The sequence below is a fragment of the Ailuropoda melanoleuca genome, chromosome 17 (assembly GCF_002007445.2).
Source record: "Ailuropoda melanoleuca isolate Jingjing chromosome 17, ASM200744v2, whole genome shotgun sequence".
Taxonomy (NCBI): Eukaryota; Metazoa; Chordata; class Mammalia; order Carnivora; family Ursidae; genus Ailuropoda; species Ailuropoda melanoleuca.
Window position 1 is genome coordinate 36,461,379 of NC_048234.1, and position 27,079 is coordinate 36,488,457.

General features: G+C 38.2%; 1 protein-coding gene across 5 annotated transcripts in view; it reads right to left on the reverse strand.

Moving 5' to 3' along the window:
* KIF27 (kinesin family member 27) overlaps positions 1-27,079 on the reverse strand; it is an 87,017-nt gene that overhangs the window by 48,082 nt on the left and 11,856 nt on the right. For 4 of the 5 annotated variants that reach the window (XR_004621649.1, XM_034646817.1, XM_034646816.1 and 1 more), the window contains exons 3-9: positions 23,816-24,016; positions 20,039-20,997; positions 14,274-14,417; positions 10,415-10,621; positions 3,768-3,937; positions 3,188-3,291; positions 1,038-1,193 (exon numbers count right to left, since the gene is read on the reverse strand). Coding sequence is in view for 4 of the 5 variants with exons in the window: in XM_034646817.1 (XP_034502708.1) it covers positions 1,038-1,193; positions 3,188-3,291; positions 3,768-3,937; positions 10,415-10,621; positions 14,274-14,417; positions 20,039-20,997; positions 23,816-24,016 (1,941 nt within the window). In the remaining variant the exon portion in view is untranslated. The remainder of the gene's footprint in view (positions 1-1,037; positions 1,194-3,187; positions 3,292-3,767; positions 3,938-10,414; positions 10,622-14,273; positions 14,418-20,038; positions 20,998-23,815; positions 24,017-27,079) is intronic. The other variant, XM_019794975.2, reaches the window with a different exon arrangement.

Below are 27,079 nucleotides of genomic sequence, written 5' to 3' on the forward strand. Positions count from 1 at the left end.
CTTAAGAGAGATTTGCTGGCATTGATCCTGCCTGTGAAGGAGAAGCATGGTCAAGCTCAGTTAAACATCTGGGACAACTGGAGCTGGGATGATGGACAGCACATTTGTCACTAGGACTGAGGAAGGGAACTGCTTTGGGACAGCAGCTACGGAGAGGAGGCTGAGCAAAGAGGCCAGAGAGCCAGAAAGCAAGCTTGACGGAAAGAGGAAGGGAGTGGGAAGGCAGGTTGCCCCCTGCTGGCAGAGGAGCTGGGAGCCACCATCATTCATGTAATCTGAGCACAATTATAGCCTTGGGCTTAAAGAAAAAGGTGGTGATACTTCCTTCAGGTCCCTTAATGTGACCAGTGTTTCACTGGAGCTGAAAAAAAGAAATGCTATTGTCTATTATCCCTTCAATTCCTTACTGAATTTGAAAGTAGTCAAAGCTCACACTTTGAGTCGATCAGGGGAAAAACCCAAAAAGCCTGAGACATGCTTTTCAAGAGAAGCCTAATAATGCAGCTAAGGGTGAGAGGATGTGGTACATACGCCCAACCAGGCAGGATTTGAAACTAAGGGGAAGAGCTAAAAGCTTGGCTCACGAAGAGAATAGCTCTCAAGGATAAATCCTTACATCTTAGGGGAAATAAAAAGGATCTACATTTGAAATATAAAGTTTATTAATAATGTTGAAAACAAACTATCCAAAAGAATGAGGACGAATAATTTAATATTAAAATGAGTTTAAAAAATATGACATATTCCCAAATACCTAGTATAATGTTTCTTAAAAGGTGGCAAAAAACATTAAGTACCCCTAGAGTTTCAGCACAACACAGAGCTCACAGTGGCAGAGCCATTCACAGACGAAATTCCAAAGTAAAGTTCTAATAACTAACCTCCACCTATTGGCTATGCGACACACCTTGTTATACCAAGTTCCAAGCTACAGCGGACAGAGCTCAGTGTCAAAAACTGAAATAAATGTTACAACATCAGAAGCAATTGTAGAAGCTTTTCTTTCTCATATAAGCTGGTTCACAGGACAGTATTACCTGTTTTTATTAATTCTTTAATTAGATCTTCCTTCATCTTGATGTTAATTGTAAGTTCTCTCATTTTTTGTTTAGCTTCAGTAAGTATGAGTTCTGAATTCCTTAATTTTTGCAAATTCAAATCTTGACTCTCCTGGAGACATTCAATCTTTAAATCTTTAAAGAAAAAGAAGCAAAGCTGAGATCTAAAACTACCTGCTTTAAAGTATTCAACAGCAGGGGCGCCTGGGTGGCACAGCGGTTAAGCGTCTGCCTTCGGCTCAGGGCGTGATCCCGGCGATATGGGATTGAGCCCCACATCAGGCTCCTCCGCTATGAGCCTGCTTCTTCCTCTCCCACTCCCTCTGCTTGTGTTCCCTCTCTCGCTGGCTTTCTCTGTCAAATAAATAAATAAAATCTTTAAAAAAAATTTTTTTTTCTAGCTTATAGCAAGCTTTAGTCATATCCTGCAGGTTCTGATACATAGTATTTTATTGCCCTTAGATATGTGATTTGAGCGTTTCTTTAACCTGAGTTATTTTAAAAAGGTATAAAGTTTCCAGGTGGGTAGAGGGTTGAAATTTTTTCCCATTAACTTCTATTTTTATTGTAATCGTAGAATGTGGTCTACACCAGATTACTCGAACCAGCCCTGCTGGCTATTGGAATCAACTACATCACTGTTTTGATTCAGCTAACTTTTTTTTTTTCACAGCAAGACTTCCTCAGTGAAGAAGCTAGTATGCTGATTTACATTCTGAACCATGAGAGACTGTGGACTTTGGGAAACAAACTGAGGGCTTCAGAGGGGAGGGGGGTGGGGGATTGGGATAGGCCGGTGATGGGTATTAAGGAGGGCACGTATTGCATGGTGCACTGGGTGTTATACACAAAGAATGAATCATGGAACTTTACATCAGAAACCAGGGATGTACTGTATGGTGACTAACATAATATAATAAAAAAATTATTATAAAAAAAATAAAATACATTCTGGCCTAAGTTTCTTTTTTTTTTTTTAAGATTTTATTTATTTATTCGACAGACAGACAGCCAGCGAGAGAGGGAACACAAGCAGGGGGAGTGGGAGAGGAAGAAGCAGGCTCATAGCGGAAGAGCCTGACGTGGGGCTCGATCCCAGAACGCCAGGATCATGCCCTGAGCCGAAGGCAGACGCTTAATGACTAAGCCACCCAGGCGCCCCTGGCCTAAGTTTCTTACCTGGTTGTACACCAGTACCAAACAGTTCAAGGATGGCTACTTGAGGAGGCATTATTTATACATGCATAGCACTATCTATACATTTAATACATTTTTAAATATGTTTTATTTGTGATATAGTCAATTTCTGTTAGTATTACGTGCATAGGCTCTCTAAAAGATAAGATACTCTCTATTTTCATAGTGTAGGACTTACCTATCATGTAATTGATATTCCCTATGATCTTTCTGTGTTTTGACCACTCATAGGCCAAGAGAAATGAGTTAAAAATCACCACAGTTTTGGCAATACAAACACTTTGATGCTGTTTTTTGATGCATAAAAATTCTCACCAGTCGTGTACTAGAACATTACGAACACTCAGCAGACGAATTTGGCTCTAATGTTGCGTGTATCACTACTGGTAGACAGGTATGCCAGTGAAGCAGTAGACACCTAGTAAATTACTTTTTTAAAAAAAGATTTTATTTATTTGAGAGAGAGAGAGCACACAAGCAGGGAAGAGGGCAGAGGGAGAGGGAGAAGCAAAACCCCCACTGGTCAGGGAGCCCGAGGCAAGGATCTTTCCTAGGACCCTCGGATCATGACCTGACCCAAAGGCAGACGCTTAACCGACTGAGTCACCCAGGCGCCCCCTAGTAAATTACTTAAAATGTATTTTAAAGTAGTTAAGAGTATAATGCAAATATCAACTCAAGTCTGGATACAAGATCCCCATTCTGAGACATTTAGCCTATAACTCTAGCCAGAATTGATTGTTGGGAAAATTTTTTTATTGAAGAGTAGAGAGTGAAAAATTAGAGAGAGAACATAAAGGAAGTTCTACCAACCAGGAAAGCACTACTACTAAGATCCCATCTTTGAGAATTCCTAGATGCTCCTTAAATTATTGACTAAAGAAAAAGTGTCATAAACATTAAATCTAAATTACTTGAAAAAGTCTGTGTACCTTCATTTCCCAAGCTTGACTTTTGGGTTTGATCCTGAATATCATTCAATTCAACAAGAGAACAAACAGAGCCTGGCTTCTGAATCCATGAGCGACTTCCACATCTAGAGAAAAAAAAAAGATCAGGATCAAAGGTAACTTATCTGTTAGCGTCTTCTCATCTGCCCTCAAATTAGTTTCCCCAAAACTGACAGTAATGTTAAAATTATTAATTATATAAACAGAATTTTACTAATAGGCCTCAACATAAAAGGATATCTCCCCCAAGTTGGACTCAGTGGAAAATTCATCATGCTTGTTGCCACTGTGGCAGCAAAATCAAGAAATCCAAAAACATTCCCTCTGAAAATTAAAATCCAACAACTATAAAAGCCCTAAATGCAAAATTATTTTTCAATTTTAAGACTGATGACTTGTGTTCAAACACTGGTTTCATAACACATTAACAGACAGTGCATTTAGCCAAAAACTACTTACTCTTATATTAAATGGTAAAGATACATGTTAACGAAAAAAAGACCTACATCTATATATATTTATTGCATCAGACGTTTATTAAGTCAGTCAGTATTTAACATACCTGATTTCAGATTTCTCTTGGCCTTCGGCTTCTTCATCATCACTGTTGTCAGAAAACTGGCAGTGGAGGACTTCATCTTGTTCTTCTAAGTGACCCAGCAGCATCTGACTTCGTGTTCGAAATCCAGCAACTACTCGATCCAGAGAGTACATAGAAGGACTTGTGTAGACCTTACAAGTGATTACCCCACCCAACAAAAAAAGTGATTTTTTTTAATGTTTATTTTTAGCCTATTTCTCAAAATGTCTTAAAAGAGGTTATTAGTTACACTTAAAACAGCCAATAACTGAAAACATGCAAAAGTCAAAATAGATTTCATGATACTGTTGTGTCCAATGGACACATACATCTTTTAGAATCTACACAGCTCTTCCACCTTCTAGAAAGCTATCTTCAATTATACCTTCATGGAAAATAGTATTCAAAGAGGCAGGAGTGAAAACATCACAGCTCTTAAACACAGCACAGGTACTCTCCCCAGCAAACGTGAAACCCATACACAGTGTGATAAGAGGCAATGACCTGTTGCATACTACACTGCAGTAAATCCAAATGGATTTACTCACACTTTACATGTGGTGGTTAGGGACAGCTAACTTAATGCTCCAAGTCACATAGTTAATATGTATCATGGATAAATAGATATTCATGGGCTAGCCTGGGAACTTTCTATATTATAACATGCTTCTACTGGCAATGCACCTTAAGTTCTCAAAAAATGACCTTGGAGGGGTGCCTAGGTGACATAGTCAGTTAAGCATCTGACTCCAGATTTTGGCTCAGGTCATCATCTCAGGGTCGTGGGATCCAGCCCCACATAGGGCTCTGCGCTCAGCAGGGAGTCTGCTTGAGATTCTTTCTCTCCCTCTCCCTCTGCCCCCACCCCACGCTTGCTCCCGTTCTCTCGCTCTCTTTCTCAAATAATAAATCTTTTTAAAAAATGACCTTGGAAAACAACAACAAAAATTAGAAACTGCTATAATTTTATTCTCGTTTTAGTTACCAAATATTTCCTTTTTCACCACCTCTCTGTAACCAGATTCAGAGTTTTTTCTCAAAAAAGGTAAATAAAGGGGCGCCTGGCCGGCACAGTCGTTAAGCGTCTGCCTTCGGCTCAGGGCGTGATCCCAGCATTCTGGGATCAAGCCCCACATCAGGCTTCTCCACTAGGTGCCTGCTTCTTCCTCTCCCACTCCCCCTGCTTGTGTTCCCTCTCTAGCTGGCTGTCTCTCTCTGTCAAATAAATAAATAAAATCTTTAAAAAAAAAAAAGATAAAATATTAGAGGAAACATTGAATTTATTACTAGAAATCATTATAAGCTATTAAAATTATAACATAGAGTAGAATATGTATAACACATGGTGTAAAGATTCGAGTGATGTGGGTCTCTCACATAATCCCTCCCAGAAAAGCCTGTCTGATACTAAAGATTCCTTGATATCTGATTTTTGTGGCTCTGCTGTTGGCCACCTAATAAGACCATCTGTCACATCGGTACCATGATGGATGCAGAGTAAAGTTTTCTAGGTGGACTCCCTGTCCTGAGGTATGAGGAGATGGGGGAGGGGAATTACCTACAGAAGAACCAACTCAAGGAGTATTTCTGTAACAAGCACAATTACCCACATGTTCATTTTGCCCCACAACAAATAGGCATCAAGGTTTCTCTTTGTCAAAGGAATGGGAATTATTCCAGGAGCAAATAAAATGTTTTGTTCAGAGGCAAACTTTGTTCTCTAGAATTATAATTTGCTCTTAAAATTTCTTTCTACAAAGAAAATCAAACAATCCAGCTTAAAATGAACACCAAACAAATTCCACAACAATTAATAATATTTAGCAAATTCATTCCTTAACAGTCACCACACCCAATACAAGGGTTCTTTGCCCCTTCCGGGCTCGTAAAGCCTTCTACACCCTGGCCCCTTCCCACCTAAGTCCTGGGTCCTGCTTCCCTCGAGCTGCTTCTGTATTCAGTAGCTCCCTGCGTTAGCATTTTCAACCATACCCCAAACAGTACTGATCACTATGTAAGTACTCAAATAAGTGAGGCGTATACAACTAGAAGCCAGTATTTTATTCTAACAATTTTTTCCTAGAATTATATAGCCACAAGGCTAGAGAGAACTTTAAAGCTTACTGAGTTCAACTACTCACCCCATATTTGACTCCTGTCTATAACATAACCTTTGCTGAAACATAGGCTGCGGGGGCCCTCAGAGGCCCGGGGCCTCCCATATCATCTCCAGCAGTTTTCCCTGATTAACCTTTCTTTATAGTCCCTTAGCACTTCTTCTCCATAGTCCTACTTCTAGAGACAAAAGGTAACAATAATGACAAGCCTTCAGATATTTTATTTATTTGAGAGAGAGATAGCACAAGCAGGGAGAGGGAGAAGCAGACTCCCCTCTGAGCTTAGAGCCTGATACAGGGCTCGATCCAAGGACCCTGAGATCATGACCTGAGCCGAAGTCAGATGCTTAACTGACTTAGCCACCCAGGCACCCCAAGCCTTCAAATATTTGAAAACAGGCATCATGTCCCCTCTGAATCAGACTAAGTCTAGAATTACTTCAGATGTTCACCAAGGTCCTTTAGCAACTTGGTTCTCTGAAAATAATCGAATTTGACTTAAAGTGTTGTACCCAGGGGCGCCTGGGTGGCACAGCGGTTAAGCGTCTGCCTTCAGCTCAGGGCGTGATCCCGGCGTTATGGGATCCAGCCCCACATCAGGCTCTTCCACTGTGAGCCTGCTTCTTCCTTTCCCACTCTCCCTGCTTGTGTTCCCTCTCTTGCTGGCTGTCTCTATCTCTGTCAAATAAATAAATAAAATCTTTAAAAAATAAATAAATAAAGTGTTGTACCCAGACCTGAACTTGATGTTTCAAATCATCATAAAGATAATCTCTCACTAGTGATGCATTTGCTTTGGATTTATCAGATATGCTGCAACTTTGCTTAACTCATTCACCATAGACTGTGATTTTCACATATCAACTTTGTACAAAGGTTCAGCCAACAGTTCCACAAAGGTTCATGAGACATAATTTGTCACTTTGCTACTGTGAAGTTGGCTTGTTCTGCTGGAATGAGTTGCATAGGTAAGGAACGTGGTCCAAGCTAGGCAGACACACTCCTCTGGGTTCTGCTATGTTCACTCTTCACCTTGAGCTACTATGTATGCAAAGAATTAAACAGCAAAGCAAAACAAAAACTAATTATTTTGTGAGAAAAAATGGCCTTTGTGTGAGATAAAATCTTAGTGAAACTGTTAAAGTATAGTGTGGGGTTTTACACAGGAACTTTGTGACACAACAAAAACGTAATTCATTCAGGAAAAAACGAGATTCTACAAATATTTCCACTTTTGTGAATTTGGAGATTTCCAGAAGATTTTTAAAAATATATCCCTCAAGAATACTTTGGTTGGTTTTCTTAGCATACAATTATGTCAAGTACTGAAAGTACTTGACACCCAGGCTTAGTCGGTTAACCGTCCGCCTCTGGCTCAGGTCATGATCCTGGGGTCCTGGGATCAGCCCCCCACCCCCCGCCGCTCAGCAGGGAGACTGCTTTCCCCTCTGCCTGCTACTCCTGCTGCTTGTGCTCTCTTTCTCTCCCTCTCTTTCTCTGACAAAAAAATAAAATCTTCACAAAAAAGTGTATTAGTTAACTATTGCTTTTATTTCCATTTTATATCGTATTTCACCAAATCTAAATGCTATCAACTGTAAGACACACCATTATTTTTATTCCATCAAGAAAGAAAAAAAGCTGTCAAACCATGACATGCCATCAATTATAAACATACCCTGCCATTAAAGATGATAAAATGTGAAAAAAATGTGAGTCTTACAATCAATGAAACATGGCAGATTTTCATCAGCATTTGTGATATTATATTATACCTAAGCATTGACTTGGACCACCTCTGTAATTTTTTCTTTCCAAGAAAAATTTCCAAAGTGCCCTTAATATGTATAATACTGGCTCTTGGCTTCAAGTATATCATATTTACCATGTTAAGAAAGTAGAAACATGTTATACTTTTTTCTTTAAGTTTAAATCAAGATTCGATTTTACATTTCATCAGATGAGTTTTTGGTATCTACTGAGATGGAGGAGTTTTTTCTCTTTTTTCCTATTAATTTGACAAATAATTTGGAAACTTTTTCTTTTATTTACCTGTATACTATTTAGTTGTGAGGGGCAATTTCTTTAGGAATTCTGCATAAGTAGATATGTCCTATAATTCCATTTTGGTGTTTAACTTTTCAGATTAAGAGAGAGTTGAAAACAATGTATAACAATAGGAAAAAGTACATAATTGTATGCCCCCAGGTTAAATATTATTCAGTCAAGTATATGCATAAATATAACAAATAATTCTTTTAAAATTAAATAAGTGCTTTTCGCTCTTTCCATCCAATATGTATAAACAAGCATATAAGAAATATTTCCTAAAAAAAAAAAAGTATTTCCAATGAAGAACAGAACAACAGAAACATTTCCTCGTAAGAAATGAGGACTACTTGCACTTCAAGAAAATACTAGAGCTAATGAACTCTAAAAGAAATTAGCAGAGTTAGAAAATATTAGCTAGACTTCTGCCAAAGAGGCAAAGCTCCAGGGAGAAAATGAAACGGCATTTCAGATGTCCTCTTTGGTATAATTCGGTTAGTTTTGGTATTCATTACAAACCCTTGCCTCACTCATGGAACAAGAGAACAGTAAGCAGGACTGGAACAAGGCTGGCGTACAACGTGTCTTTCCAGGCAAGCCTGTCTTCTCACATCTGCTGCAGTAACCAGTCCAAACAAGAGAGGGGGCCTGGATTCCTGGACACATGGTAGGAACAAGTGAACCCTCACAACTGCTGATCCTATGACTTTTGCATCTTCTTCCTTTCCCCTCCTTTTAGTGGCTAGTAGGGATCTTTTGGGGTAGAAGGAAAATTTTAAAAACAAAACGAAACTAAGGATTTGCTTACTTGAAACAATAACCATGGAAGTCGTTATTCCAGTCACGTCTATTTCAAGTCTAATCAAACAGCTAGAGGTAAGAACCCTAAGGGCCTAAACTTTTTCAAGAGCCCACAGAGCTCTATCTCCTCAGAGTGTACGTGTGTGTGTATGAATGTCTAGTAAAAAAGAAAAAGAGAGACTGAAAATGTATAAATATGTATGACTTTTGTAATCAGTGGGGAAAAAACCCAAATGTTATTTTTAAAAAATAAAAGAATAGAAGAAACAGAAAATTCTTTCACATTACTAGCCAATAGTAAATAAATTAAATAATTAAATGCAGAAGATATATAATTATAAAGCTGAATTAAGAGTTATCAAATTTGAATCCTACAAAGAATTTGCCTTTGTCCCATATGTTCTATGAAAATTTACCATGTATTCAACCATGAAGAACATGTCAATGACTCTACAAAGTAAAGCTGAGATTAATAACAGTGATCTAAATGTTAAAACCCAACCACTCAGAATTGAAAACCACAGGTAAGGGGAGCATCTGTCTTACTCGCTCTGAGGCATGGAGCCCGGGACACAGTAGAGGCACCCCACGCACACGTGCTGGAGACGCAGTGTGCTAGGTAGTTTCAGAGTCACTATCTCACGTAAATACTCCACACGCCCCCCAATGTTTCCCCCAATCTGACAGATAAGGATGCCAGGGCCCACACAGGTTTAGGCATACATACAGGCCTATGCACAGAGCTGGCGTTCACACCCAAGCCTGCCAGAGGGCCCAGCCTCTGACACCTCTCCCATTGCTCATCCCTCTAACTGTAACCATCATAGGGACCTCAAACAAATCATTTCCCTTCACAAAATTAATAAATAGAAACCAAAATTCATGAATCTGCGACTTAGTCTTTTCCATTAGTGATTTCCATTCCAGTAGAGATTCTTTTTCTTTCTTTCTTTTTTTAAGATTTTATTTATTTATTTGTCAGAGAGAGAGAGTGCACGAGCAGGGGGAGCAGCAGGCAGAGGGAGAGGGAGAAGCAGGCTCCCCACTAGGCAAGGAGCCCAATGCAGGATTCAATCCCAGGACCCTGGGATCATGACCTGAGCCGAAGGCTGACGCTTAACTGGCTGAGCCACCCAGGTGTCTTGAGATTCTTTGTTTTTCAAGAAAAATCTTTGTACATGTATTTAGCACCCACACACATATTTACAAACAACATTAAAATGAAACTTCCTACTGATCCTCATAGTCTTGATTATGTCAGCGTGGCAAGACCAAATAATAGATAAATATCATTTTATAATAAAACAGGCCAAATAAACCAAAATAAATACCCTCCAATCTCCTCTCAACCTGGTGTGGTTAAAGAAAGAAAAATATTCATGAAACTATCAGGTGTCTGAAAATATGATGGCAAAGGACAGCCTTTTCTCCTCGGTGAATACAGACAATATCTTCAACTATTCCTTCTAAATATAACTATACATTCCCCTATTCATTAATTTATTATTTAAAAGAAGCATGATGAAAAAAGAAAGAATATGCGTAAAAGTCCATGAAATCAAACAGAAAAAGACCTGCTGACACTATACAAATACACTGTGATATTATACATAATATTTTTTAAATCTCAAAATCAGAAAGAAATCAATGTTTAGGCATTACCTTCCTGGAACCTGGTCTGGCTGGAATATAAATGTAATGCCCCAGACGAGTATCAAATGGTACAGTACACGGCCTCTTTGTGGCTCTCCTGGCATCTGGCCCGTCTCCACAAGGTTCCGTGGCTGAAGAGGTCATTGACAGGTTAAGTTTTGTTAGTTCTTCGCTCAGTTGATCCACAAGAAGTTGTTGTTCTATTATTTTCTCATTCTTTGTAGAAGAGAGATGAACATTTTTAAAATAGAGAACTTCAGTATGTGTGTGATGATTAAAAATAAATTGTACCTTGCCCCAAAGCCCAACTACCTTAATAGTACGTTAAAACCTCATTTCTCTACAGATTAGTTTTCTGCTGTTCACTAGCATCAAGGATCGTTCTGAATGGTAAGGAAGCAAGGACAGAGCCTGAAGAGTTAAATACTCAAAGGCAATGCCCCGTACACTGTGATTGGTTGGTTTGCCAACCTGAAGCACTCTGATTCGTTGATCTTTATAAACAGTTGGCCTTTCTGAGGGAAATCCAAGCAGTAACAAAAGAGAAGAGAGCTGAAAAGCGGAGAAAGAATTGCAAATGGCAGAGGTGGACACAAAGTAGACTAGTCACAGGTACAGGGCCGTGAAAGGCTCTCCTCAGTGCAAAAGAAACCGAAGCACAAAGAGATAAAAGATAGGTAACTGATAGTCCTGGGAGAAAAAAGAACTTGGAAATCAAAAGCTGAACAGATTGTGTATCAGGAGGGAGTGTGTGTGTGTGTGTGTGTGTGTGTGTGTGTGTGTGTATTAGCTTTCCATGTATCCTCTAAAAAAATTTTTTCAAGTATATCCAATCCAGAAAATTCTAACATCAATCTTTGTTTTATCAGCACGAAATTATATAAACAAGAAACTGTCATTCATCTTAATACTTCACACGTACTACAATGTTTGAATAGAAGAAAAAAAAAACCCTAAAGTTTCACCATGCTAATGCTAAGCTATAAAAAGACAAGCTTATTAAAAATTCATGTATTCAAACAATGAATCATGGAACACTACATCAAAAACTAATGATGTACTGCATGGTGACTAACATAATAAAAAACCATGTATTCAGATAATTAAAATATATGCCAAAGGCATATACTGGAGTCTTTATATTGTCTCGGAAAGGGTAAAAATGCCAATAATATTAGACTTTATTAAATCAAGAGTGCATGGTATACTCTCCAGGATAGTCACCCAAAACAAAGAGAGTAAAAGTACAATACCTACGCCAATGAAGTAAAAAATAGAAAAATTAAAAATACACAATTAATCTAAAAGAAGAGAGAAAAAAGAACATAGAGCAGGTAGGATAAGTAAAAGGACAATGGTGGGATTATAACCAAAATATAAGAGTAATTATGTTAAATTCCTAAGTGAACTAAGTAATCCAATTAAAAGATTATACTCTGTCAGATAGGATTATAAAATTATCTAACTTGCTTACTAAGAAACACAACTAAAACAGACACACAAAGATTAAAAATAAGACAAAGAAAGAGACACCCTGTAATATTAACCAAAAGAAAGCTGGTAGGGCTACGGGAATACCCAAGTCGATTTTAAGGCAAAAACCATTTGAAGAGGTAAAAAATATTAAAAAGGTGAATTCACCAGAACGATGTAACAACATGCATTTCTATATACTTAATAACACAGCTTCAATATGTATAATGCAAAAATTGTCAGTACTTTATGGAGAATAAGGAAGACAAATGCAAAACCATCGCAGGAGTCTGTAACGTCCCCCTAAATTACTGATACAACAAAAAGACCCCAATAATAAGTAAAAATATAGATGTGAAGGGGCGCCTGGGTGGCTCAGTCAGTTAAGGGTCCAACTCTTGATTATAGCTCAGGTCATGATCTCAGGGTGGAGAGATCCAGCCCCTCATTAGGCTCTGCACTCGGCCCCTCCCCCACTCATGCCTGTGCGCACGTGCTGGCTCTCTCTCTCGCTCGCTAATAAATAAATAAGATCTTAAAAAAAAAAAGAAAAAGAAAATGTCCATCACCAAAAAAGTCCATCAACAGAATAGAAAAATAAATTGTAATATATTCATAAAATGAAATCCTATATAGCTGTAAACTGTAACAAGCTAACATTGTGGAGGAATCAGAACAAAAAAAAATTCAATAAAAATATTCAATAAAAGCAACTAGATACTAGAGAAATATATACTGAATGATTAAATTTATAAAAATTCCAAAATGTGAACTGTAGTGTTCAGGGATACATAGTAAAACCACAAAGCAAAGCAGGGAAAGCATTACTATGAAGTAAGGAAAGTGACTCTCTCTGAGCAGGATGAACTAAGGACTTCTGAGGGGCTGACAGTTTACTGTTTCTTTTTTTTTTTTTAAGATTTATTTTTTTAAGTTTTTATTTAAATTCCAGTTAGTTAACATACAGGGTAATATTAGTTTCAGGTGTACAATACAGTAATTCAACACTTCCATACAACACCCAGTGCTCCGCATGACAGGAGCATCACCTGTTTCCCTCAACCCCCACCTACTTCCCCTCTAGTAACCATCAGTTTGTTCTCTGTAGTTAACAGTCTGTTTCTTCGTTTGCCTCTCTCGCTCTTTTCTCCCCTATGCTCATTTGTTTTGTTTGCTAAATTCCACCTATGAATGAAATCATAGGGTATTTATTTTAGACAGCAAGCGTGCACGCCAGCAGGGGGACGGGCAGAGGGAGAGAGAGACTCTCCAGCAAACTCCCCACTGAGCACGGAGCCCTACTAGATTCCACAAGCCCAAGATCATAACCCCAGCCAAAATCCAGAGCCAGACGTTCAATAGACCAAGCCACCCAGGTGCCTGGAAAGTCTACTATTTCTTGCGCTGGTGTTGGTTACCCAGCTGTTCTCTTTGTGATACTCACTGAATAGTACCTTTTGTTTTGTATATGTTTTATGTTTTAAAATTATTCTAGAATTGGAAGAGTTAAAAAAAGAAAACAAAAATGAAATGTCGAAAACAAAAATGAAATGTCAAAAACAAAATCGAAATTGAAATCTGCTGGACTGGGTTATTCCTCGGAATAGTAGCTGCCCCCTGATAGGAAGCTAAAGGCCTCAAATGAAATTAGCTGTTTGCGGGTGCGGGGGTGGAGGCAGCTGTTCACAGCCAGGGAGTATGATATTTAGGGACGTACCACGTTCGATGCAGGCATATTCAGGTTAATAATAGGGAGGCTAAGATAGAAAAGTTGAAAGATCTAACCAAAGTTCAAGAGTGAATCATTGAGAGAAGAAAGGATAATCTAATCAATTTTAAAGTATATGTTTACCTTCCAACTCTTTTTTTTTTTTTTAAGATTTTTTATTTATTTATTTGACAGAGATAGAGACAGCCAGCAAGAGAGGGAAGATAAGCAGGGGGAGTGGGAGAGGAAGAAGCAGGCTCATAGTGGAGGAGCCTGATGTGGGGCTCGATCCCATAACGCCGGGATCACGCCCTAAGCCGAAGGCAGACGCTTAACCACTGTGCCACCCAGGCACCCCTTACCTTCCAACTCTTAACAACATCACATTGCCTGTTACCTTGGCAAACAACAGGATGGAAAAACACGGAGAAAAGGTAACCATAATCTCATGTGCAAATTAAGTTTCTGGGTATCACCTTCTTATTTGTGAAGGGTAAGTCAGGGTAACAATAAAAACGTTTTCCCTTTATGCCAATTTAGGGGAAAACCTGTAATAACACTTTGAGTTGCCTGAAACTTCAACTGAAGCCTAGTTTTGTAAACACTCCCATTTATCACTTAAAACGCTGTTTAGCTAAGTACTATTTCAACTAAACCTACAGCACTAGATCCGTTAAGAAACTCTACCTGCAATCTATTCACTTTCTGTGCTTCTTTCAAAGACACAACATGGCCTTGGTTTTCCTGGACCATCATCTGCACTTGATTCTTCAGCTCCTTCACCTCCAGTTCTCTCTGATTAAATACGACTTCGTCAGCAGCCAGCGCACACTGGGCAGAGGGAAAGAAAGCACAGGAGATTCACCATGGAAAATACTCAAGAGAGCCCAGAAAAGACCACAGAAACTGGGATTTACTGATGGTTTGACGACGTCTCTTGAAGTTCTTCTTACCCCATTCACTTTCAACTTTTTTCTGTTCTCTTTATGAGAAAGACAGAAACAGTGTTGAGGACCTATTGTGGCTATAACCTAAGAATTACCATAAAGATAGAAAATTATTCCCGGTTTTATTTCCTGAATTTTAAAACAAAAAAGTGGCTCAGTTTCTAGAGCACACTCTATAAAATTTTTACAAGTTTGCTAGAATTGCCACGAGATTTTTCATGTGGGTTTTTAAAAATCAAAGAGGTCACACTTTCCAAACTGACCTATAGCGTTAAAAATGCATTTGGGGGGCGCCTGGGTGGCACAGCGGTTAAGCATCTGCCTTCGGCTCAGGACGTGATCCCGGCGTTATGGGATCGAGCCCCACATCAGGCTCCTCTGCTATGAGCCTGCTTCTTCCTCTCCCACTCCCCCTGCTTGTGTTCCCTCTCTCGCTGGCTGTCTCTATCGCATTTGGATTTTTAAATAAGGAATATCTGCTAATTTTATGCACTCTCGCTATGAAGAGATATTTTGAAAATGTCTAAAAATATGGTTAAGCAAAGAGTTTTCTTAATTTCCAGTAAATTATAACTGTTTTCAAATAAACTTGGGATATGCATATAATACTTTAAAACAATTTTTAAATTAAATAAACAGAAAGAAATTTAACATTTGTCAAGATTCTATTCTATGCCAAATAGAGACTTGACGTTCTAGCTCACTGAATAGATAGGGTTCCTTTTTCATGAAGAAACTAAGAGATGAAAACCTCTCCCCAAGATAACACAGTGGATAAACCAAACTCCTGACCTTCTACCCCATGGTCTATCTGGATCCAAAGCTCATGGGCCTTCTACTAAACTACATGAAAAGAAAAGAACAAGGAGCTGATTTGCAAAATCCAGTGTTCACTTTACATAAGATTTAATTCACAGAAACAGGGTATGTATGTGATTTCTCAGGCAACGGCATCGGGGTAGATGGGCCCCTCCACTGAGAACGCACTGACTGAGGCCCACCTTGATTTTATCATAGCCTCACAGCAGCACTTAGGGCAAGGCCCTTCTTTTCTCTGCTTGGGATCCTCAAATGACCAAATAAGGACAGGACACATGACCCATGGTCCTTATGATTCTATATGTTTATATGACCCATGTCACTTCTTTCATAAATAAGATAGAACTATAATTCTCGTTGGCTAATATCCTCTCTTACGGTAAACTTAATTGTGCATTTGAACTTAAAATGTAATTGTCTCGGGACGCCTGGCTGGCACAGTTGGTTGAACGTCTGACTCTTGGTTTCCGCTCAGGTCATGATCTCAGGGTCCTGCGATCAAGCCCCAGGTCAGGCTCTGTGCTCAGCAGGGAGTCTGCTGGAGATTCTCTCACTCCCTCTCCCTGTGCCCCTCCCCCTGCTCTATCTCTCTCCCTCTGTCTCTCTCTATAATAAAATTTGTAAAAAATGTAGTTTGTCTCCCAGTACTGCGTATTCAACTATTTTTACATATGCTTTATAAACTACAGCTGTATCATTTATTATTTATTTAAAAGTGTTTAACTGTTGAGTAAATTCATGTTCACATACTGTTCTTTTATTTTTTTAAGATTTTATTTATTTATTGGACAGAGAGAGGCACAGCAAGAGAGGAAACACCAGCAGGGGGAGCAGGAGAGGGAGAAGCAGGCTTCCCGCTGAGCATGGAGCCTGATGCGGGGCTCAATCCCAGGACCCTGGGATCATGACCTGAGCCAAAGACAGACGCTTAACTACTGAGCCACCCAGGCACCCCACATACTGTTCTTGTATTCAAAATATGGAATAAAAAGGCAACAGTCCTTTAAGGGGTATTTATTAGGGGACGGAGTGTTCCAATAATTGACGAATAGCTAAAACCAAGGATTCCAACACTACCTGACAGCACCTCAAAAAGGAGAAGATGGTAACTTGGAAGTGACACTTACTTCCCTAGCAACAATCTGGCAGTAATTCTGCCTGTGAGATGGCCCACAATCTCATCTTGGCTAGGAATTTTTTTTTAAGTACTTACATGCTTTTGTAAACAGGCTCAAAAAAAGCAGGGCTGAGCTAAGAGAATGTCCACGCCTCCCCCTGCATAGAGTTTATCAAGCAGTCTTCACAGTAACCCCTGGCAAGTGGCCCTACGTACAACTACTAAGTCCAATCACTTAGCTGCCACTGCTACGTAACGTTGGCCCAGGCAGGTGAAAAATAAATGAGGAGATAATAATGACCTGACATTCACGGAGCCTTACTCCCGGCCAGGCATCCTTCTCATCGTTTAATGGGAACTAGTGCTTTAATAATCTTCACAAAAACCCTACAAGGTGCTTGTTACTATTGTTTCTATTTTACAGATGGGGAAGCACAGAGAGGCGAAGTATTTGCCCAAGGGCACAGAGCGAGTAAGCAGAGGAGTCAGGATTCAAATCTTGGGGGTTTGGTACAAAGGTTCTTAACTAGTATGTTATTCTGTCTCTCACAGAAAAGAAGAACAGAAAAGGAAGTTTAGAAAACAACTTTTTAAAGAGACATATGGGGTGAGGAATCATTTCTCTATTTACTACTTAGTGGTATCCAAGATTACGAGTCCTGCAAGATTGTAGATTAAAAAGACAGAATCCATCTTTTTAAATTGGGAAATACTGAACGTTCTATCTCTCACTTTGAGATTAATAACACACACTAGCACTTTCAAAATCTAACTAGCATTCTTGAAAACCATCTGCTCATAATGCCCTTTCTCACCAAGCCTGTTAATATCTTTGGGAAGTCTTAATCCGGAAGACATCATCTAGAGCAAGCTCAATTCAGAGCTTTCCACAGATGGAGAGAAAAAGTTACTATCCACCCCAACTTCAACCAGGGGGTTTTATGGGTTTCCACTTCCAGCCACCTCAGACGCAGGAAGGAGAAGCACTTTCTACTGCCAACTCCTACAGTGTGCCAAAGTCCAAGCTTCCCATCAACCATACTTCCCATCAACCATACTTCCCATCAACCGTACTTCCCATCAACCATACTTCCCATCAACCGTACTTCCCTTACACCAAGGAAGAAGGGCCAGGCCTGCTCAATCTATGAAGAAGGTAGGGCAGAGTTACTACTTAAAAAAAAAAAAAAAAAACCCATGATTTTAGAAGTATTACTTTAAATGCTTATATTTAAATATCAGAAGCTCTGAGATAGAACAGCAGTCCTTATAGCGTGTTCAGTAAAGACCCTCTCGGCGTGTCCCTTAGGTCCTTTTGGGGCATCCAAGAGATCAAAACTATTTTCCTAATAATGCTAAGCCAATATTTGTCCTGTTTACCATGGTGACATTTGCACTGATGGTACATAAGGGCGGGTAAAACTGCTGGCTCCTCGCGTGAATACAGAAGTGTCACCAGCCTGTGCTAGGAGTCACCGTATTCCTCACTGCCACGCACTCACAACACAAACAAATGCCAGTTTCACTGCAGACTATCTTGATGAAGCAATAAAAATTATTTTATTCAATCTCAACCTATGAGTACTTTTTAGTATTCCGTGTGACAAAATGGGAGGCATTCCAAAGCTAGCTCTGCTGTGTAAGGAAGGGTGACGGTTATCTATGGGAAAAAAATTTTGTGCAACTGAGTTGCAAGCTGAACTAGCCACATTTTTCACGGGGAACTATTTTTATTCTAAAATATGACAGCTCGGGGCGCCTGGGTGGCGCGTCGTTAAGCGTCTGTCTTCGGCTCAGGGCGTGATCCCAGTGCTCTGGGATCGAGCCCCACATCAGGCTCCTCCGCTAGGAGCCTGCTTCTTCCTCTCCCACTCCCCCTGCTTGTGTTCCCTCTCTCGCTGGCTATCTCTCTCTGTCAAATAAATAAATAAATAAAATCTTTAAAAAAATAAAATAAAATAAAATATGACAGCTCAACTATGGTTACTCACACCTGGGTATGTGACAAACATGTTCTCAAAATTGAAAACCATCATTTCAAGGAAAACACCAATATTTGCTGCAAGTGATAAAATTCAAGTTTCATGCAAAAGTTAGAATTTCGGAAACCATTTCTGCTGTTGAGTTTGACAGCTTCCAATACTTAAAGACCTTGCTGGTAAGATCGGTGGGTAATATTAGTGAAGTATAATTATTTGATACTATCTAATGAAATGTGTCAATGTTTGGAAGACCCGCATAATTTAGTACACAAATATTTTCCAAATGACCAATAAGTGACAATTCAGAATCATGTGGATGAAAGATCCATTCAAAGTAAAAGATAAAGATCAGTGAATTTTAAGGTATAAATATTAATGTAAAAAAGCCGGTTTCAGATTCCACATGGCAAGTAACCTTTAGGAAATCTCTACTGGTTGAGTTTTGGTGTAATAGTAAAGAATAATATTCATAATTATCTGAAAAAGCCATTAAAAGATTCCTCCCAGCTACAAATCTATATGAAGCTGGATTTTCTTCATGTACGTCAACTAAAACATATTGTAACAAATTGAATGCAGAAGCAGATATGAAAATCCATCTGTCTTCTATTAAGCCAAACATGTAAAATACGAAAGAATTCCACTCTTATTAAACTTCTTTTGTTTCGGAAAATAGTTATCTTTCATGAAAAAAGAGTTCTTTATTTAACATGTAATCAGGTTATTATTGTTAGTTTTGAGTAAGTCAATCATTTAAATTTTTGCGTTTTAATTCTAATGTGGTAAATGTCAATAGATACAATCCCCATAAACAAGAGCTCTTCAGGGGACCTCAATTTTTAAAAAATTGTGAACAAAAAATTCAAGAACTGCTGTAATGGAGGTTTCTTTCTAATACATATAAAAAGGTACTGAGGAAAGATTTCTAACTAGAAAGCTATGGTTTTAACTATACGTTTTCCTATTTCCAAAAACTGGCAGAATATCCATTTGCCCACCAGACTGCAAACTCCATGTAAGGAGAACTGGATATATCTTGTTTTCCACGATTTCCTCAGTGACACAAAAGCTTCACATACTGTTTCTGAATGCAAAGTGCGAAACGTAATTCTAAACTCAGCGTACATATATATATATGTATTATGAATACATGCACCTACATTCCTTAAATACTGTCAAATAAGAAGATTTGTTTGTTCAAAAAATCAACATTCCAGACTCAAGGGATGAAGTATTTTTTTCCTTCAAGAACCACTGACCCAGAGAGGGATAAAGACTCACTAACGTACAACTTCATTTTGTTTCTGAAACCGTGTTCCTCTTCATCCTCTAAACTAATGAGCAGGTCCGCAAGATTCTGCTTCATAAATATAGTAAGTTAAGATATTAAAAGAGAAAGAAGGAGTTGAGAAGGGTGTAGATTAAGAGGACAAAACAATAGGAAAAGGGAAGAAGAAACTGAGCAAAGGTAAAGGAGATGTTACACATAATCCTTTTGAAAAACTTCTGAAATTCCGAAATGCCCCTTGCCCAAGTAAAAGGGGTCCTTAAACAAGTCACTAACAAAAGGTGTCCATGTCCACGTACCTGGCATTTCTTAAGCTCTCGCTTCAGCTGGAGAACCGTGACATGCTGAGGCCCTGCTTCCAGGTGGCCAAGGCCATGGCTCCCTCGGAAGGAGGTGAAAACCGCCTTCCTGACCTCCTGAGTCATGTTCAACCACTCCTGCAGTTTGTGTTGCTGCTTTTGGTTCAGTCTGACAGCATCCTTTAGGTCCACCAGGAAGGTAAAGGCTTCCTCGATGCAATTCTGGTAACTCAGACATTCTCCTTGGAGCTGAGCAACTTGCTCCTCGAGAGAATGGATCCTGTTTTTATCAGGAGTCTCCTCTTGATGGATCTGGCTGGTTTGGCTGATGCTGGCCTGTTGGCTTTGCAAAGCTTCTCGGAGCAACTTGATCTCAAACTCCATTTCGTCCATTCGGTCCAACTCGGGGCTGAAGTTTAAGGTGGGTTTGTTCCTAATGTTGCGGGCTCTGTTGGCATATTTGAGGGAATTTAAGGACTCATCGAAATCTGAGGAGGATGGGCTGACACAAGTGATCATGACAGTCTTGGCACTGCCTCCCAGGGAATCTTTCAGGAGCCGGGTAATCTTCGCATCCCTGTATGGAATATGTGAACTCTTCCTGCGGGGGTCCCCGAGAGCGCTGATGACGTTGCCTAAAGCCAACAGCCCACTGTTGATCTGAATGGATTCTTTGAACCTTTCACCAGTATTCCCTGTTTTGGTTACCCTTTCGGAGCCAGCCAAGTCCACAAAGTGGAACTTTGAGACAATCTGCCGACGGGAGTACCACAATCCGTCTTCAGCTGCCTCTGTGTTTCTCTCCACTTGACAAATGCTGATGGTAAAAATGGCATGTGACCTACTGGAGTGCTCGTTCATTTGGGTGGTACCCGTATGCCTGGCTGCGTTCCCCATCTCCAGGAGACTCATCACCTCATCTGCGCTCTCCACCTGGCATTCTTTGGCCCCAACAATCACTTAAAACAGCAACAGCAAGTTTTTAAACCAAATCTTAATCAAAACCCAGTATAGTTACATTAACCACACAACAGTTAATATTTGCTAAACTGCCCAGGCTAAGAAAAGCTCTTAAAACTATATTAACCAGTAGCATTTCAAACTATAGTGACATCGGCAATATCATTAAGGAATTTTAGATAATCTCCCAAAGTTACTATTTTAATTGACAGCACTCATTTTGATATTTACATTCTACAAGATGTAATATATATGTATTTTAAACAACCTAGTTTCTTAGGAGTCACACTCAATTCTTTAAGATGACTGACAAAAGAAAAATTCTTTTTAAAAAAATTTTTTATTTTTTTTAAGAAAAACTCTTTATTCCAGGATTTTTACTTGTAGAATCTAATAGACTTATTTAAAAAAAAAAATAGGTTAATTAAATATATAACTCAAAAGAATCAGTAGTAGATTAATTAAAAGAAATGTGTCTTTTGAGTTTTGTTACTATTTAAACCATCCTTAGGTTTAAGGTTTTTGGCATCGTGTGGTCATAACCAATGATAAATGACAATTTCAATATACATAAAATTGGTTATTCGTTTTAAAAACAGGTATGCCCTACATAATAGCAGAGTACAAGGTAAACAAATGTGATTGCAATTCAAAAGAGGCAAAAAAGTTTCTATTTCAAGAATAGCAGAATAAGAACCAAAAATAAACCAAAGCTGACTGCCCACATTATTTGTTTATATTCAAACATATTTCAAAAAGAAGTAGGTGGATTTGGGATTTGAATCAGAGCAGTAACGCTCCTGATTCTGTGCTTGGTTATAGGTCGTGCTTCCTCTTTATTCAGATCGTGTTATGTCATTGTCCTCTTGAAAAATATTCATTTTGCTTTCATTATTTCCAACATGACACCTTTTTTAACAACCGAATACATTTAAAGTTCTAAAACACCTATACTACAAACAGGGAACGCTAAAATATCAGCAATGATAAAATAGGACAATGTAGCTGTAAATCAAAGGATAACTTCCATAAAATTTTTCTGTTAGGCTGCAGCTTAGCACTATCTATGGTCCTCAACCCAGCTGCGAATCACCTGGAAGGTTTATAAAAGAGGAAAGTACCAAGGCCCAGGCCCCATTCCAGACAATTTCATCAGAATTTCTGAAAAGTGGGGCCCAGAAATCAGTATTTCTTAAAAAGCTTCCATGGTGATACTAATGGTGCAGCATCCAGGTTGAAGACCAACCATTGCTTCACACTGAGGAGCTAAATAAATATGTCAAACAAATAAATAACATTTTGGTCATGAGTGGGACATTATATAAGACATATGGCAATTTGTCTTAAGACAATTTGTTACATCTTTCCAAAACTTTTGCAGAATTGATATTAGCCTTTAAGTTTATCAGGAGTGATAGTGTATACTTCTGCATTATTTGACTATTTTACAATAAACGTGTTATTTTTGTATCTTCTTAACAAAAGATAAAAATATCCAATTACATTTTATACGATACAGAAGCTCAAAACATTGGCCTGAATTCTGTCCAGAAAAGGTAAACTACACTGAATTATCTACTAAGACCATAAACTATCATGTCTGCTTTCTTTCTAAAAAAACAAAACAAAAACCAATTTCTCCAAACATCCAGAATGCCAGGGCTGCCAAGACAGGGCCAATAAGGCGACAAACTTCCCTGCCCCCTGCAGGCAGTCTGAATGCTCTTACTTTCCTAACTGCTAGGAAATTTCCTCAAGGAGTCAGTCACTCCTCAGGCAGGATCCTTTATCCCCAAGAAAGGTTCTACCTAAATACCTTTCCGAAGAGAGAAACATATCCAAGTCAGTGTTATTAATAATAGTGAAAATCTAGAAACACCTTAAATGTCCAACAATGGAACATTAATTTTAAAAAGTATAATACATTCAGGAGACAAAATTACCACATGACCACGAAGAGTCATAAGTTTGAAAAATATTTAATGGTGTGAAAAAATAAGATGCAATGTTATACGAAAGGTTGTAAGTATATTAAAAAAAATTTTATATGTGCACAGAAAAAGAAATCTGGAAGGAAACACACCAAAAACAGAAGTTGCTCTTTCTGGGTTCTGGGATCAATGATGATCTCCAACTTTCTTCCTTAAACTTTCCTATGTTTTCAAAGTGTTCTATGCTGAGCATGTTACCCTTTAAGTCAGAAAAGCAGAAAGTGTTATTCTTTAAAATACTTGTATTTTGACCCATTCTAGCCTTCTCCCACTTCCAAACAAATGGATATTTAATGAAATTAACAGGCTGTTAGCACAGAAAATCAGACCTTGAGAAGCACAACAAAGGACAGGTAAGTGTCAATATGGAGAAGCAAACACATAAACTCCAAATTAAAAAAAAAAAAAAAAGGAGGCAGTAGATGTGCTGGGACAAAATCAAAGAGAAAGAAAGGAGAATTCTGGATCAACTTGGACAAACACCAAAGGAAGAAGCCATCCCTGCTCTGGGGAAAACTCTGGGAGAAAAAAAGCACGAAAACTAATTTAGCCTATTTCAAAGTCTCGCTGGAGATCAACGCAGAGCAGCGGCAATAAGTACCTTGAGTTACAACTTACTAACTTTATCTTACCAACCTGTCTCAACTATGTTTCGCCTGGATGATTTAATGGATATTGGTAATCAAAAAGCTATTCAATTTTAAAGTAAAAACAAATGCATTTTGCTTCAATGTCTATGTTAAAGACTCTTTGGAATATATCCAGAAACTGAATTAAATCACATCTATTTGCCAATGAAAGCTACCAATTAAGTAGGCTACTTTACCTGTGTTTCCTTTTTCATCTTCTCGGATGTGAAGATCCTTCATAGATGTTTCCAGTTCTAGAAGATCTCTTAGGTCTTCTTTATATACTTCTATATAAGACACTTTAATATTAAAGTCAATGTTAGGATTTTCACAGATGTTTTGAAATATTTCTTGGATAGCTCGAGGAATGATACCCTTTTGTCCTTCCACAATGGAAGCTAAAAATTTAGAGAAAGAAAGCACATGTGAAAATTTAAATACAAGAAAAGCTAAAACCCAAAATTTATAATATATTTTCTTATATACCTATATTACAAATTTTTTTAAAGCCAAAAATGCAAAATTCATGTGTAAAGATTTCCACAATTTTTTAAATAGTCTTACTAGTTTAAATAAGTGAAAGAATAAATTGAGACTTAAGATTAAGTAAGTCAAGCCAATTTAGAAACCTACCCACCATTTGTAGCATTGTTCCACGGAAAATACACTCCAAGCTACAAAAAGTTGGCTTGCAAATGAACCTTAAGAACAGCTTCCAGGTTGAAAATTACCAATGTGTAGATCTTGGGCAGCATCCTGAAAATCTGAACCTCTATTAACTTGGACTGCCTTTCACCTAAATTAAGATGCAAGACTGCCATCATGTGGCAAGTAAGGAAGCTATAGGTTTTTCTAATCCAAAAGAAAAAGTGAAGATTGAAGATCGCTTTTTTTTTTTTTAAGATTTATTTTACTTATTTTAGAGAGAGTGTGTGTGCGAGTGGGGAGAGGGGCACAGGGAGAAGGAGAGGGGAAGCCGACTCCCTGCTGAGTCTGGAGCCAACACAGGCCTCCATCCCAGGACCCTGAGATCATGACCTGAGCAGAAATCAAGAGCTGGTCACTTAACCCACTGAGCCACCCAGGTGCCCCTGAAGATCTTTTTTTGAGAGTTTCCAGGAACTAGTCAACAGCATTATGTATAAATTACAGTGCAATAAATGCATTATGGATTAGCCAGAATATAAAGCTGATTTGAAATAGCTCATTCAATTCCCACTTCAACATATTACAAAGCACAATAATTGAAAAAACTTTTCAAAATGCTGAATTTCAAAAAATATTTATAATAAAGCTTCTATGTATTTTAGTAACCTAAATATCACATTTCTCAATGTTATACTTACATTCCTGAGATAGACTGTTTCAGAGAAAGAACTTGTAAAGTTTTATAACTCAACAGCCATTATTTAGCTATTTTTTGTTATTTAAAGAACACACAAGAATTTCTAGAGAGTGCTATGCCTGGTACAAGTCAGTAAATCCAAGGTTCTCAGAAGTAGGAAAATGAATATTAGAAAATAAGCACCTTTTGAAAAATAAGAGATTATTATTCTGCCACAGTACCTTACATGGTACCCTAGACACTACAAATGCTCAATAAATTATGTATTGGAGAAAAAAAACCACCATTATTTAAAAATCAAACAGCAGATGATTGACCTAGAATTGGTGTCCTTAATAGCCTGGGAGATTTAAAAAAAAAAAATGCTAACCAATGTCACTAATATACCAAGAAACGTAACTTCAAACAACAAAGTACAATTTTTCACCTATTAGATGACAAAAATATATGTATTTTGGATTTATAATATCCAGTAAGTGACAAGGATATGAGCAAATGGCTTTCATTTATTGGTGGTAGGAACTGAAACCAGTACAGCCTTTTTGGAGGGTGATTTGTCAGTATCTATTTAAGTTTTAAATGTGCATTCTCTTTGACTCAATAAATCCACTTCTAGGAATCTATTTTATACAAATACTAACACAATGGTGCAAAGTTAAATATGCAAAGATACACACTGTAACTTTTTTATGATAGTAAAAATCAGAAACAACCTAAATGTCCACTTATACTGGAATGGAGGAACTATGGTCCATTCAAACTGTGGAATATTATGTAGTCCAAAAAGTGAGTGAAATTCTATGACCCATAATGGGAAGTAATGAAATATTTTATATTGTCAAATGCAAAAAGAAAGTTATAGAATCACAGGTATAATAACTCATTAAACAAAACAACAAGAAAAAAAACTACATGTGTATTTCTAAAATGCCTAGAAAAATGTCTAGAGACAGAGACCCAAATAAACTAAATTACTAATGGAAGGGGGGAAATAAAAACCAACACCACAGATGTAACAGAATATTATGAAAACCTATATGACAAAAAATTGGACAACTTAGAAGAAATGGATAAATTCCTAGAAACATATAACCTACCAAAATCAAAGCAGGAAGAAATAGAAAATTTGAACAGACCAATCACTAGCAATGAAATTGAATCAGTAACCCAAAATCTCACAAAAAAACAAAAATCCAGGACCAGATGGCTTCAGAGGAGAATTCTACCAAACATTTAAAGAAGAGTTAATACCCATTCTTCTAGGGCACCGGGGGGGGGGGGCTCAGTCAGTTAAGCATTCAGCTCTTGATTTCGGCTCTGGTCATGATCTTGGAGTCCTGGGATCAAGCCCCACATCGGGCTCCCCACTCAGCAGAGTCTGCCTGTCTCCCTCTCCCCTTGCCTGTCCCCCTGCTCTCGCTCTCTCTCTAAAATAAATAAATAAATCTTCAAAACAAAAGTTAACACTCATTCTTCTCAAACCATTCCAAACAAAAAATACAAGAGGAAGGAAAACTTCCAAATTCATGCTTTGAAGCCAGTATCACCCTGATACCAAAACCAGATAAAGATGCCACAAAAAAAGAGAACTACAGGCCAGTATCTCTCATGAATATAGATGCAAAAATCCTCAACAAAATATTAGTAAACTGAATCCAACGATAGAATTTAAAAAATCATACCATGGGATTTATTCCCACAATGCAAGGGTAATTTAATATTCACAAAGCAATCAATGTGATACATCACATCAATAACAGAAAGAATAAAACCATATGATCATTTCAATAAATGCAGAAAAATCATTTGACAAAGTATAACATCCATTCATGATAAAAACCCTCTGCAAAGTAGGTCCAGAGTAGGTCTCAACATAATAAAGGCCATCTATGAAAAGCCCACAGCCAACATCATAATCAATGGTGAAAAACTGAGAGCTATTCCCCTAAGGTCAGGATTAAGACAAGGATGTCCATTCTCACCACTTTTTTCAACATAACACTGGAAGTCCTAGCCTCAGCAATTAGGCAAAATAAAGAAATAAAAGGCATCCAAACTGGTAAGGAAAAAGTAAAACTCTCACTATTTTCAGATGACATGATGCTTTATGTGGCAA